The sequence below is a fragment of the Dipodomys spectabilis genome, unplaced genomic scaffold (assembly GCF_019054845.1).
Source record: "Dipodomys spectabilis isolate Male_0828 unplaced genomic scaffold, ASM1905484v1 ptg000145l, whole genome shotgun sequence".
In the NCBI taxonomy this organism is placed as follows: Eukaryota; Metazoa; Chordata; class Mammalia; order Rodentia; family Heteromyidae; genus Dipodomys; species Dipodomys spectabilis.
The window spans coordinates 25,889,890-25,903,728 of record NW_024870822.1 but is presented as its reverse complement, the minus strand read 5'-3'; the positions used below and the strand labels follow the sequence as shown (position 1 = coordinate 25,903,728).

The window sequence follows — 13,839 nt, the reverse complement described above, 5'->3', positions numbered from 1 at the left end:
AGTTTCAGGAATGCAAAGGAAGTCTGGAGGCGAGGTGGGGTCTCTCAACTGAACTGCTGGGAAAAGGATCCTGGGAAAATTTGCCGGAAACTGAACTGTGATTCCAACTCTGAGAAGTTGGGGGTGGGTTGTGTTGAGTCAGGCCTGTGATTGGACTGCAGAGTCTACTAGGGAGGAAGAATCCAAAAGTAAAAGGACACAGCTGGAGGAGGGGAGGAGAGAAAACACTCTCCCCCCTTCCTCCATCCACATACCCCCGACCCAGGAAGCAGCCTGCAACCAGTAATGTCGGGGAGGGTCCGCATATGTCAAAGGTGAGGGCAGCAGATGTCAGACCCAGAGAGTTCTCTGTACCAAGTGAGCCTGTAAGGCCTCCAGGGACAGACTTGCTAACAGCTGGACTTGATCACTGAGATCATACATTGGGTGGAATAACAAGCAGACATTGCTCTCCTGCTGTACCAAAACATTGTTCTTCAAGGATTTGCCTCAGCAGCGGCTAGAAATCAGACTGCCCCTGGACCCTTGAGTCTTCTTTGAGAAATTCCACTCCTGGGGAGTCTGCAGCATGATGGTGGCTCTTCCGGGAACTTCTGCAGTGCTGGTTCTGTTCCTGGCAGCATTTCTACCTCCACCACAGTGTGCACAGGACCCGGCCATGGTGCATTACATCTACCAGCGCTTTCAGGTCTTGGAGGTAGGTGGTGACTATAAGTCTTAGACAGGGAACAAGCCTCTTGGGACTGGTCTCATTTTTACCCACACTTCCCTGACTACGAAGATGCATGTTTTCCAAGTAGGAAATGTTAAATCCTTAGCTGGAATCACACTTACAAATGTGCACAGTGGTCTATCTGTTTAGGTCATGGACTATCCAGTCTGCTCCAGTCCTAGGCCTCGCACACAGATTCAGAATTCTGCTGACCTGGCAGATTTTATAGAATTTTCCTTCCAAGATTATTCTGAAGATAATAAAGAGATTCACACCCTGAGAATTTGGGCAGTATTTCATGTATACTTAGAACATTGCCTGGCATGGTAAGTAACTGTCCAAATCATTGGGCCTCTAAAATGCACTAGTTCATTTTTTTTAAGGAAAATTTATGGAGAATATTTTGATCACTTTTTTCATGTTGTACTATATTAAGATAGTCACAGATGTTAACTTTTTAATCTTGTTACAACAAATGATTAGATCATTGTAAAGTCATGATAGCCTAAGTCTTGTTTTTTTTTTTGCTTTAAGAGGACAAAAATTGAAATGAGCAGATTTCAACTATTTTAAACAGAAAACATTGGGGGTTCCACTTTATTAAAATAGGCAAAACTTAATGTTTTTCTAGGGCAGACTGGGACAAATATAACCCTCTGTCCTGGCCTTTGGCCACACCCTGGTGTTGAATTTCACCATTTTATTACTTAATGTTTTGCTGTTATGCAAGTTAAATTGATATACTGTTTTATCAATTGACACTAATTTTCAGTATTTTTCTTGAAAATAAAATCTTCCAGTCCCAAGTTACTTGGTTGTTTAATTATAGTTAAGGTTAAATAATTCAACAGAGAAGTGCAAATGATTTTCTAAAATTATACCTAACAGAAGAGGCCTGGAGGTGTGGATGAAGAGCACTCAGGCCAATGTCTGCTTCACTTGCTCCTTCCTTGTAAAGTCCCAATATTACCTACTTAACATGCTAAGATTATGTTCAGCCTTCACTAGCAACTTTGCTTTTGGTGACAGCCAGTCAAATCCCTCTGTGTGCTGTCTTTCAATACTTAAAAGAGTTTTTCTACAGGCAAGAGACTTATAGACTAATACTCATAGCACCAAATGGAACTGGGAAGAAGATAAAATTATGATTTGTATAGATCTTCCCACTCTGGTCCTAAACCTGCAGGTAAAGACAGGTCCTGGGTCACTTGGTACTGTTGTTAACTGCAGATAGTTAACAACTAAGCAATACAATTTTTGTGCTAGAAGGCACAAAAAGAAGATACAGGTTTAGAGAAGCGTTTGTAATCTCTCTCTCTCCCCCTGTCCTCTTGCCCTTACCCCTCTCTTTTTTCTTCTCTCCCCTCCTCTTTCCTCCCTTCATCTTCCAATTCCTCTACTCCTCCTCCTCCAATTTCCCTCTTCCTCCTCTTCCTTCTTCTTTCTTTCCTCCTCCTCTTCCTCATCTTCTTCCTCCTCCTCCTTCTTCTTTCATCCTCTCCTCTCTTTCCAAAATGGAGCATCTTACATACTGATGTTCAGAGTATAACTTTTCCAGAAAAACATTTGTAAACCATGCCAAGAGAGGATTTCAGTATACATGCTTTTTGACTCAGCAATCCCATTTCCATTAATGTGTTCTTTCAATCAACAAGTATTTGCTGAATACCACTGTGAGCTAAGCCTTGTGCTAGAGAATGGAGCTCACTTCTGAACTCCATCCTAAGGAAATAACCCATTGAGTGCTTCAAAATGTCAATATGTTGGTTTGTTTTTTGTGGGTTTTCTTTTTTTTGTCAGCATTGTTTGTGTGACAAGAAATGGAGAACTATATAAATATCTACCTAAAAGAGCATAACAAAAAATAATGGAATATTGTGTCGCAACCAACCACATGCTCCTTAATCTGCCTCGACCTGGAGCAACATAATAATGGAGACTGGAAGGTGGAACTGAGATTTGGGGTACCAGGGGACCTGTAGCCTTCTGCTGGCAACAGACCCCAAGGTTCCATTAACCAAGGTTTTTATTGGTCTTGTGTAAGGAAGTAAGGTACAAACGTCAAATTGTGACAATGTTGTGTATACAAATGGTAGGAGACCTTGTTCTGGGAAGGAGAGCTAAACAGTAAACAGCCTTCAATTTGCATAAACTTAAGTCTACCCTAGGCTTCCACACAGTTTATGGTAGAATCTGAGTTCCAGGACTGATTGACCTTTCCAAGAAACTCTCAGCGTTTCAAGAGCGTTTTGGGAGAAGGCATTCCAAACTCCCAATCCTTTTAGGGTCTCACAGCTTGGATTTGGGGGCTCTCACAATACCATTCAGCCTTTTAAATGAAGGGCATGCAAACCTATAGATAAACTTGGAGGACATTGTGTTAAGTGTAATAATCTAGCCACAAGAAGACAAACATGGAATGATTTTACTTACCTGTTGAGTCTAAAAATGTTGAACTCACAGTAACAGAGTAGAAAGATGGTGATTATAGGCTGAGGAGTAGGAGCAATGTTGGTCAAAAAATATGAAATTTCAATTAGATATAAAGAATAAATTCAAATGATCTATTATCAGCAGGTTGACTAGTTGGTAAGCTTATAGTGTATACATGAAAATTAAGAGTGTAAGCTGTAAATGTTTTACCACAAAAAAATTTAGTGTGTGGGCAGTAACATATATTTCAATTGGCTTGACTTAGCCAGCCCATAATGTATGCATCCATCCAACATATTGTGCACTATAAATATATGCATCTTTCATTTGTCAGACATGACTAATGTAAAATTATGGTAAATATACATATCAATTAATAATAAAATATGCCCAAAATATTTTAGTTGTACATTAAATATATTATAAAACATATAGTAAAATTATGTGTATGTTTTACTAAGAACATGAGAAAACTTAAATTTTTATATTAAATTAGCAAAAATAGCTATAGATTATGGATGATTTTTCTTATTTATTTTTAGCTCTTGTAGTATTTTAAATTCTATGCCTCCTTTCTACTAAGCAGGTGCTATACCTCTTGAGCTATATCCTCAGTCCTCTTTTTTTTTGTTATCATTATATTTCTGATAAGGTCTCACATTTTTACTACAGGCAAGCCAGCCTCAGATCATGATCCTCCTACCTATGACCTCTAGTGTAGTTAGAATCACAGACATGAGCCACCATGCCTCATGACTGAGCAGGAAGATTTCACTAACTTCCCCCACTCCTTGTAGCTGATTCTCCTGATTCCTACCTCCTGAGTAACTGGAATTATAAGTCTGAGACACTTCACCCAGATCACCTTTCTGATTATTTGGGTTTTTTTTTTTTTTTTTTTGAGTAATCCTTTTCTAGGAATGATAGCTATTTTGTTGTTTGAGGAATTTAAATAACTATCAATAATTCGGTTATTTATTTTCTGCCTGAAGCAAGGACTGGAAAAATGTACTCAAGCAACAAGAGCATACATTCAAGACTTTCGAGAATTCTCAAAAAACATATCGATTATGCTGGGGAGATGCCAGATGGACACCAGTGATTATAAGAGTGCAGTAAATAACCTGGCGATGAGAGTGGAACGGGCCCAACGGGAGATTGACTACCTGGAATATCTTCGAGAGTCTGACATATGCATAGAGTCAGAAGAGAAGACCCTGGCAGAAAAGCTCCTTCAGGAAGCTGAAGAAGACCAAAAGGTCCGAACTCTGCTCAATGCAAGTAAGAACGGCCTCTTTTTCTACCCCTTCTAGAACCACACCTAGAAAGGTGTAGTTAGGGTGTAGGATGAGGGAATGAATGAGAATTGGATGTGTGTTCTTTTCTGTGTATGCACTGGAAGATCAGATTGTGCTGGGAACAAGTTCAGAGGGAACTTCATTCTCAGGAAGTAGCTTTTCCTTTCACAGAGTGGTGTTTATTCTATAGACTCCACAGAAGGTTAGGGCTAGTGTCAGAAATAGTCTAGTAGTCACTTCTCACAGGCCTTGGCTTAATGAGTGTATGTGGTCCTAGATCCTACCAAGGAGAGTGGCAGGTGAATTCTTCCATATCCAAAGCCCTGGGCCTTCTGTACCACAGAACAGCCACAAACTGGACATGGCCATAGCTACCCTTCAGGGCTGGGGACTGCTTATGTGTGAGTTATTATGCATGTGCTGTTTGGGCTGGTGAGACTCAAGGGATTTGTCTCCAATCTTGTGCCAATCAGAATCACTTTGAAGCCATTAAGAATGTCTAGTAGCTTGAGTCATAATAAAGTGTATAAAGCGGTAAACAAAAAATGAAAAGAACAATTTTCTTTGTGAGTCCATTTCATGAAAACAAAGAGGGAGGCAAGGTTCCCATCTCAGTCTAAATTCTGAAATGGCTCAGGGCAACAAGGGAGACTCTATTCCAATGCTAATGATGCCTATCCCATATTCATGAAACTCCATCATCAGGGAAATAAGACACAAGCTGAGAGCCGTCATTGCTTCAAGGGTTTCATACATCTTCTCAATGTTATCCTTTTAAGAACTTCACAGGTTATTATAAGAAGAAGGGTCTGAGGGTCTTCAGAGCTGTAGATACGGCTGAGTGAAAGCCGTCTAGGGCAAATGTTGTAGGAACACTAAGCTGGATATTTCAAAAGGACCCAGATAATGAAAGACTAGCTTACTGTGCTAAGGAGATTGAACTTGACTATGGAGAAACTGCAGTGAACCATCGAGTTATGCTAAACAGGGTGGTGATATGAAGGAAGAGGACAAGACTGAAAAGAGGACACCATTGAAGTTTTTCTTGCAGTAATTTGGGCAAGTGATGATGTGAGCATGAAGTGTCACAGGACAGAGAAGGGCAGGTACATCAGAGAGCCATTGAGATTTGGGATCCAACTAATCATTAAAACTAAAGAATAGGGCTTGGCAGGTGGCTCAAGTGGTAGAACACTTGCCTAGCCGTGGTGAGGACTTGAGTTAAAAAAATAAAGTAAATTTTGGGCTGGGAAGATGGCTCAGTGGTAGAGCGCTTGCCTTGCATGCCTGAGGCCCTGGGTTCGATTCCTCAGCACCACATAAGCAAAAAGAAAAAAGCCAGAAGTGGCGCTGTGGCTCAAGTGGTAGAGCGCTAGCCTTGAGCTGAAGAGCTGAGGGACAGCACCCAGGCCCAGAGTTCAGGCCCCACGACCGGACCCCAAAAAAAAAAAAAAAAGAAAGAAAGTAAATTTTAAAAAATACTGAAGTATAGCTGAGAGAGATGAGTATAGAATATTTTCCTGGTTTTGGCTTAGGTCAGAAGCTGCTGATCCCATACTTGTAGGCTGTGGAGCTGTCCTTTGGTGGTGTGCCTTTGTGATTCAGCTAACCCACACTATGTTCCACTAATGGATGGGCTGTGCTGTCCAATGGGGACAGAGGAGTGTCCAGGGCATGTCTGCCTCCTGGACAGGTTTCCTTACTGCTGCTTTAATCCACAGCTCCTTAATCCACAGCTGCCAGGTAGAGCTTGTACCACATAACATGGATCCTATAATTCTGTGGGGAAAGTTTATGTTGTTATCAACAGCAAAAATATTCATTCTATCCCCCTGAGCTTTTTCTATTGGGATGAATCCTTCACAAAGTAGTCCTGCTAATCTCTGCTGCTGCTTCTCCCAAGTTCTTCACAGGTACTTAGAATTTATATTCACACATATACAATGATATATGGTATATATGTACATCCATATAAATGTTTAACACAGTGAACCACACATATTTGTGTGTGTGTGTGTGTGTGTGTGTGTGTGTGTGTGTGTGTATGTTTGATTTCTTCAACCATACCACAAACATACAGGTCTCTTTCTTTCTAAATTCATGGAGTCTAGAACAAGGGCCTTGAATGAAAAAGCTGTAGAAATTCTTTCAGAAGAATTCTTTTATAGAAGAACCACTGGGAACAGAGGCCGTGTAGGGCTGGGTTTAAAGAAAGTGAAACACATAAACAATCACAGTCCTATGATTGCTCCTCCTCCTGACCTATTCTCAGAAGCTCTCTGTGGAGACCAGGTTTTAGAACACCTATTCAACTCCATTGTTCTGCATTGCTTCCTATTTCCCTTCTTGCATGGTTTTCTGCTTTCTTAGTGTTGTTTTGCTATCTTTTGACCGTTTTTATGATTCATGATGTCAGTTTTCTAATGCTACATAACAATCTACCACAGATTTTATAGCTATAATTCTACACAGGTTTATTAAGTCTATACAGGTTTATAAACCCAACGTTTCAGGAATCAATACCTGGGTTGTAGATATGGACTGAGGTCCCTGCCTCTCTTCTCCATAAATAGATCACAGTACTTCTGTTGCTCCTTCAAGGCTGGAGGACAGCTACTCAGTGTGTGTATGTGTGTGTGTGTGTGTGTGTGTGTGTGTGTGTGTGTTGGTTCTGGGGCTTGAACTCAGGGCATGGCTCTGGCTCTGAGCTTTTTCATGCAAGGATTGTGCTCTACAGCTTGAGCCACAGCTCTGCTTCTGGCCTTTTTTTGTGTGTGTGTGGCTAATAGGAGATAAGAACCTCCTATATTTTCCTGCCCAGGCTGGCTTTGAACTATAATCCTTAGATCTCAGCCTCTTTGAGTAGCTAGAATTAAAGGCTACCAGCACCCTGCTTCTAACTCTTTTAAGAGTTATTAATATTTAAGGCCTACTAATCATAATCTTATTTTTGATTAACTTAAAACGAACTGATTTAGAACCTTTTCCATATCTGTAAAACCTGTGCACCTTTGTCTTGTAATGTAGCATATGAACTGCAACTTTGTCTTGCAGTGACAAAGTATTATTGTTCTCCCACATGCCCAGTTCCTGCCCCCACTCCAGGAAGTGGGGAAAGAAGTATGTTGTTATGTATATGGGAGGAGTGGGAAATCTTGGGGTCCATTTTTGGACTTCTGCCTGCCACAGTGCTTCTGTCTGGTAGTAATCATTAGAATCTGCCATCTTTCTAGAAGATTCTAGTCTTCCCAGCTTCCATCTTTGGCTTACCAAAATGATTCCAATTACAGAACTTAGAATACAAGTAAGTGAAATGCACAATTTAGACTGCAAGTAAGGGAAAGTTATTTAAGTACAATCTACCTTACATTTAAAAAATAATTCCAAGTCCTTGGTACTGAAATAAATTTTGCACTGTACTTGCCAATTTCTCACAAGGCACCACGGACTCAGGAATCTAGATGGAGAATTTATCCTACGGAAGTCTGTGGAAGATTCCAAGGGCCACATTCTTGTGTGGATAAAAAGTATTAACCTCTTTTAAATTTGCAAATCGCGTTTGTAGAAAAATACTCAAGGCAATCAAAACAAGCCATTATTATAGCAGATTTTATTTCCTTTCCTGTTTTAGTCTAGCTCTTTTATTGCAAGGGCGCATACAAGTTACCAGAAGTCACCCTCACCCAGTTGAATTAAACAACTCTTACCTTTTGTTAGACTGTGTTTCAAAAGAAGAAAGTCTGTTGCTGCATATATGAATCTCTCTAGAATCCATTCAGGTAGATAAATGTACATACCCCATATTCATATCCACTAAACACAAAACAAAAGAAGCAAAGCAACTCAACAAACAACCTATTGGAAGCCAAGTATAATAAAGCCATGAGCCAACTTTCAAAGCATATTGGTTTGTTTTAGGGAACAAAACATGAAGAGATTTGTAACTATAAATTATAACAGATGTATTTACCAAAAAGTAGAGGATTGGTGATAGGTAAGTGTGTGTGTGTGTGTGTGTGTGTGTGTGTGTGTGTGTGTGTGTGATTTACAAAGCCAGTAACTCTAGACCCCAGAGAGGTGTGTGTACAGTTTAATTTCTCCTGTACATTCCTCTAGAGTTTTTTCCCATGGGTCTAGAAAGAGCTATATCCCATACATTTCTTTGGTTTATCCCTTACTGTTGTTAATAAAGACAACTCTAGTTCCATTACTACTGATAACCACCCCAAATCATGTCAACTGGTAACTTAGCTTTAGGGAATACAATGATCTATTCATTCTCTCACTCATCTGTTTATAGATACAACAAATTCTACCTGATATATATTGGTTTTGAGCCACACATTAGAGATCAAACATTGGATAAGATAATATCCTTGTCTTCAGAAAGTTCAGTCAATTCTGGGCATGGTGGTTAGTGCTTGTAATCCCAGAACTCAGGAGACTGTGGGAAGGAGGATTAATAGTTAGAGGATAGCCAGACACCAGTGTCTCACACCTTAATCCTAGCTACTCAGGAGGCTGAGATCTGAGGATAGCTGTTCAAAGCCAGCCCAGGCAGAAAGGACCATGAGACTCTCATCTCCAATAAACTACTAGAAAACTGGAAGTGGCCCTGTGGCTCAAGCGGTATAGTGCTAGCCTTGAGCTGAAGAGCTGAGGGACAGTGTCCAGGCTGAGTTCAAGCCCCACGACAAAACAAACAAACAAAAAACAGTTAGAGGATACCCTAATATGCATAGTGATATCCTGTCTCTCACAAATGAATAAACCGACAAACAAGCAAACAAACCCTTACAACCAAATAGAGAAGCCATGGAAACAAGCTAGGATAACAGCCCAGAGGAACGACTGCTCTGACACGAGGATGTATGGGGTATCACAGAATTACAAGGGGCCTTAGTTAAGTAGATAGGGTCAGGGTTGCCATGGAGACGAGAGGACTGTGGAATTTGGAAAAGAATCGTCAAGTTGAGTTCTAGCTACAGAAAAGAACTAATTAAGTGGAGAACAGAGTTAAGGACAATTCAAACTTGTGGCAGCACAAAAGTATAATAGGGCTCAGAGTATTTGTGGCACAAGTTGTTCAGTAGAGCAAAGGAAGAGGAGGAGGATATTATGCAGATACAAAAAGGACTAAAGAAGAGCTGTGAAATTGGTTCACATTTCTCAGCTGTGGGGGTGGGAGGCAAAAATTATGTGAACAATAGCAGGTATGATTTACTGATTGCACTAGGCAATCTAAACGTTTTATCTGTCTTATTGACAATGATCAATTTGGGTAACTCACTAACTTATGAGACAGGCTTCTTACATAGTCCCCATTTTACAGATGAGGAAACCAAGACTAGGAGAAGGTAAGCACTTTATCCAAGGACACACAGCTAATGAATGGCAGAGCTCAGATTCCAACCAAGGCAAGCTGGCTCCTGTACATATCAATCTCTCCCAGAGTTCATGGGAGTGTCAGGGCTCAGAAGGGGGTTTAAGAGACTGAAGCCAGCCAAGCCCGCTCCAGGGCTGTCCCAGAGGCACATGAGGTCCTGAGAGAAGACTGCACCAAAAGTTTCTGATCTCATGTGGCTCTAAGTAGAAAGACTATGAAAGTCCTCTCAGTCACTCTTTGAAGATGATTTGGTTATTCTTTAAAGCCATGGTCAAAAAAGATCAACCATCCCACTGCCTATCCCTAGCCACTCCTGTTTTAGTTCCTTGCTTTCCTTTTCTCCATGGACCTTGAAACCATAAAGCTCCACTGCTCTGCTCCTATTCACTTCCTTTGCTCCTCATCGGACCACCCAGCATAGTAGTATGATCTTTCTTCTGAATAATTCTCAAACATATCCTTTCTACCTGCGCTGTTCTCCTTTTATCTCTAGTCCTGATTACTACAGGAATCACAGTTATGAGCTCCCTTGTCTCTGGTGCATAGCTTCTTCCTGCATTGCCACCAGGGTTATCTTGCTAGAGTCAGCTTACCATCACCCTAACCTTTGAGGGCAATTGCAATCCATAGAGCCAAGCAAACCCCCTAAAATAACATAAAAAAAAGCTCTTTACAACCTGACCCTACTTTGGCCTTCTTTAACTAATTGCCTTAATTTTCTTTAGGCAAGGAATGTTTGCTGACTAGATAAAAACTATGAAAGCACCATATTTTCTTACATTTCCTTTATGAAAGTAGGTAAGAAGCCAACAAACAAACACAACTTCTGGTATTTCTCATCTATGTCTTGTGTGGCTCATGCCTGTCCCTCATACTCTGTGCTGCACACTCTGCTATTCTGAAGACATAAGATATATATTATGCATGCCTAATTTATTTATGTTGTATATTATCAGAGTGCTGGATCTAAGTAGGAGATCAGTATGTTCTGACTTTGAAGTAGTCTACTAGAAAGTGGAGGCAACTAGGGCCAGGTGCAGTGGCTTATGCTTATAATACTAGCTACTCAGGAGGCAGAGATACCCCAGTAGCACCAAATAAAATTAAATTAAATTTAAAAAGGAAGGGAGGAAGGGAGTGAGGGAGGAAAGAAGGAAGGCAGGCAGGCAGGCAGGCAGGCAAGCAGGCAAGCAGGAAAGAAGGAAGGAAGGAAGGAAGGAAGGAAGGAAGGAAGGAAGGAAGGAAGGAAGGAAGGAAGGAAGGAAGGAAGGAAAAAAGAAACTCCTATTTGTTTGGGATTGTACTAGGCTCTTTTACATGTCATCTTGTCCAGTACCCATGCCACCCCTGCTAGGTAGATACTATTACAATTTCCTTTCAGGTGAAGGAACTGTGGCTCAGTCATATTCCTACAGCCTCATTCCCTCTCCCCCCTAACCCACCCCCCATTCATCCTACATCCAGTTCATCTACTCTTAGACATGAAGGTTCCACCTCTGTCTCCATGTCTACTCACCACTCCACCCTTCCACCCCCCGATGGCTGTCTGTTACCACAATGTCACATAACTAACCCATTCCAAAACTTAGTGGGTTAAAACAAATATCATATTGTTTCTTGGGACTATACAGGGCTGCTGGGTAGTTCTGTCAATGTGGGTGCATCTGTCCATCTCCACTCCATAGCCTAAGGAAAGATGGCTGCTTGAGGAAGGCCTCATTTGGGATATGTAGCCTCTAATTCTCCAGGAGGCTGACAAGGGCTTGTGCTCATGATAGAAGCACTTATCTGAGAGAAAGGACAGAAGCGTACAAGGCCCCTAGGGACTTAGCCTGGTCATGTTTATCACATTCTTTGGGCTAGAGAAAAATCCAACTCTGGCTCTAGGACTCATCCATCCTTTATGACCTCTAATTGCATTTATGTTAGACTGTGGATGCTCATGGAAACAGCTAACAGTCAAGGTGAGTTTTTAAGAAGGCAAATACTTCTATGAAATAGTGAACCAGGCAGTGGTCCCTAAGGTGGTAAAATAGAAGAAATGGTGAGAATTCTACTACTGCAAAGTTGAGGTAAGCAGGTCATAGACCAGCCCACTGTGAGAAAGATGCAGAATTTCTTTCCTAGGAAGAATCCACTGGGAAACAGCAAAAACAACTCTGCTTTCTAACCAGGAAGACAGAAGGGCAGTGCCACAGCAGGAAACTGAGAACATTTGCATCCTTTTTAAGTTTGGTTAGATAATTGTTTTTTAATTATGAAAAGAAAAATGCAAAAGGAAAAAAATCAGCTCAGTCTTTAAATAAGAAATGAATAAACCCAAGAAGCTCATATGCATAACCTTGAAAGGCTTGAGCTGTTGCAACAGTCAGATCATCAATGCAAAATAGAGACTGTTTGATCCGAGAAATTCTGCAGAGGCCTGCTCCTTTCCAGGCTTTGCTTCACATGTATTGACCATGGGCAGCATTTTTTAAACTTTCAGTCTTTTCAGTCATCCCCCTTGCAATCTTAACAGTCACGCAAGGTCACCATGGAGGCTTGGTTGCAGTTAGCTGCATTGATATTTGCCACTTTTATAATTAAAACAGAGAAATCATACCATGTGCCAGATGCCATTCCCAAGACAGAACGTCATGTGGAAGTGAATAAAATAGGTAAGACAAAACCCCATTCTCCTGGAGCTTAAGTTGTATTGAGGGGAGTCAAGCAATAAATATGTTAACAGATACATTTGTATCAGGAGAACATGACAACCACTATGGAGAAAAATGAATTGAGATAAGAAGGCTACAGAGAGCTGGCTTCTTCCAAGGGAAGGCATTGGAAGAAAATGCTGTGTGTTGGGTACCAGCTATAGTGAGTGACCTGATGGTAGAAGCAGGCCAGACTCATGCCCAGCGCTCACACATCTTCCCCAGTTCTAATTCTCAGAACCTCCCTGCTGGTTTGCATCATTCTGTTGGATAGCATACAGTCATACAAGTAAAGAGCCAGGGGTCATATCTGTTTACTTTCTTATAATCCACTGCTAATCACCAAAAAAGCTCTCAAATGATAAATGATAATGGATGCCTTGGAATATTCTGAATTTACTAACCTGGAGAAGTTAGGAATCTAGAAAAACCTGGTATGAATTTATTGAAGAGTTCTGGGTGAGTCACCCAAACTACATATACAGAGTTTATGGTATGCCAGGCCCTGTTCAAGTCTTGGAATCATAGCTCTGCAGAAATGCCAAATCGTACTATGGTTCACTGAAGAAAATTTCAGACAACCATCCTGTTTTCCTGAGAATATCCACTGCTTCCTCCAGGCAGCAAAATAGCTCCCACTAAACTTGATTTCTACCTTACATATTATGGATGGAGATTGTAAATTTGGACCCTAACAAATTTTGTATTACCTGAATTTAATCAGATGAGTTTGGAGAGAAAGCAGTAAGCATCTGAATAGTCAGGGAGATATATAAATAGAGAGACCAAAATGAACAAATAAACAAAAAGGAAGCAGGTACAGACTTGATCTAGATACTTATAAAGAAGTAAACTGAATAAGCAACTCTAACTCAGCTGTCCAGAGAAGAGAGCTTCCCAGAATGTTTTGGACACTTAAAAAGAAGTCACTATCTGCTCTGCAAAAGTCAGAGACTTTTGTTTTGAAGGAGAAAATGTGCCCCAAATTTCCAAGGGTGAGCCAAGGTGAAGGATGAGCATAGTTTAAAACTTGTGGAAGTTTGACGATTGGTAACTTATGCATCATGGTGGGGAAATAAGAGAGGAAAATAGATTGAGGTCCTTGTATGCTAGGCTGGGAGTTCTGAAACTTATTATCTAGGTGAAAAAAAACCACAAATGGCCTAAATTTCTAGAATAATTACGTCCACATTGATCATTTCACTGTCCCAAGATGAAAATTTATAATTACTAGTCTGAGAGCCATCATTTTTGACAACCTAGTGCCTAATCACTTGCCAGGTCCTGAGAAATGTTTACTAAGGTGAATAAGAA

General features: G+C 40.7%; 1 protein-coding gene across 2 annotated transcripts in view; it reads left to right on the top strand.

The window, feature by feature from the left end:
- The first annotated feature begins 234 nt into the window (after positions 1-234).
- Positions 235-13,839, top strand: part of Olfml1 (olfactomedin like 1) — a 46,650-nt gene continuing 33,045 nt past the window's right edge. For both annotated transcript variants that reach the window (XM_042691370.1, XM_042691369.1), the window contains exons 1-2: positions 235-697; positions 4,138-4,426. In XM_042691370.1, coding sequence (XP_042547304.1) covers positions 569-697; positions 4,138-4,426 — 418 coding nt within the window. In that variant the 5' untranslated portion in view covers positions 235-568. The remainder of the gene's footprint in view (positions 698-4,137; positions 4,427-13,839) is intronic.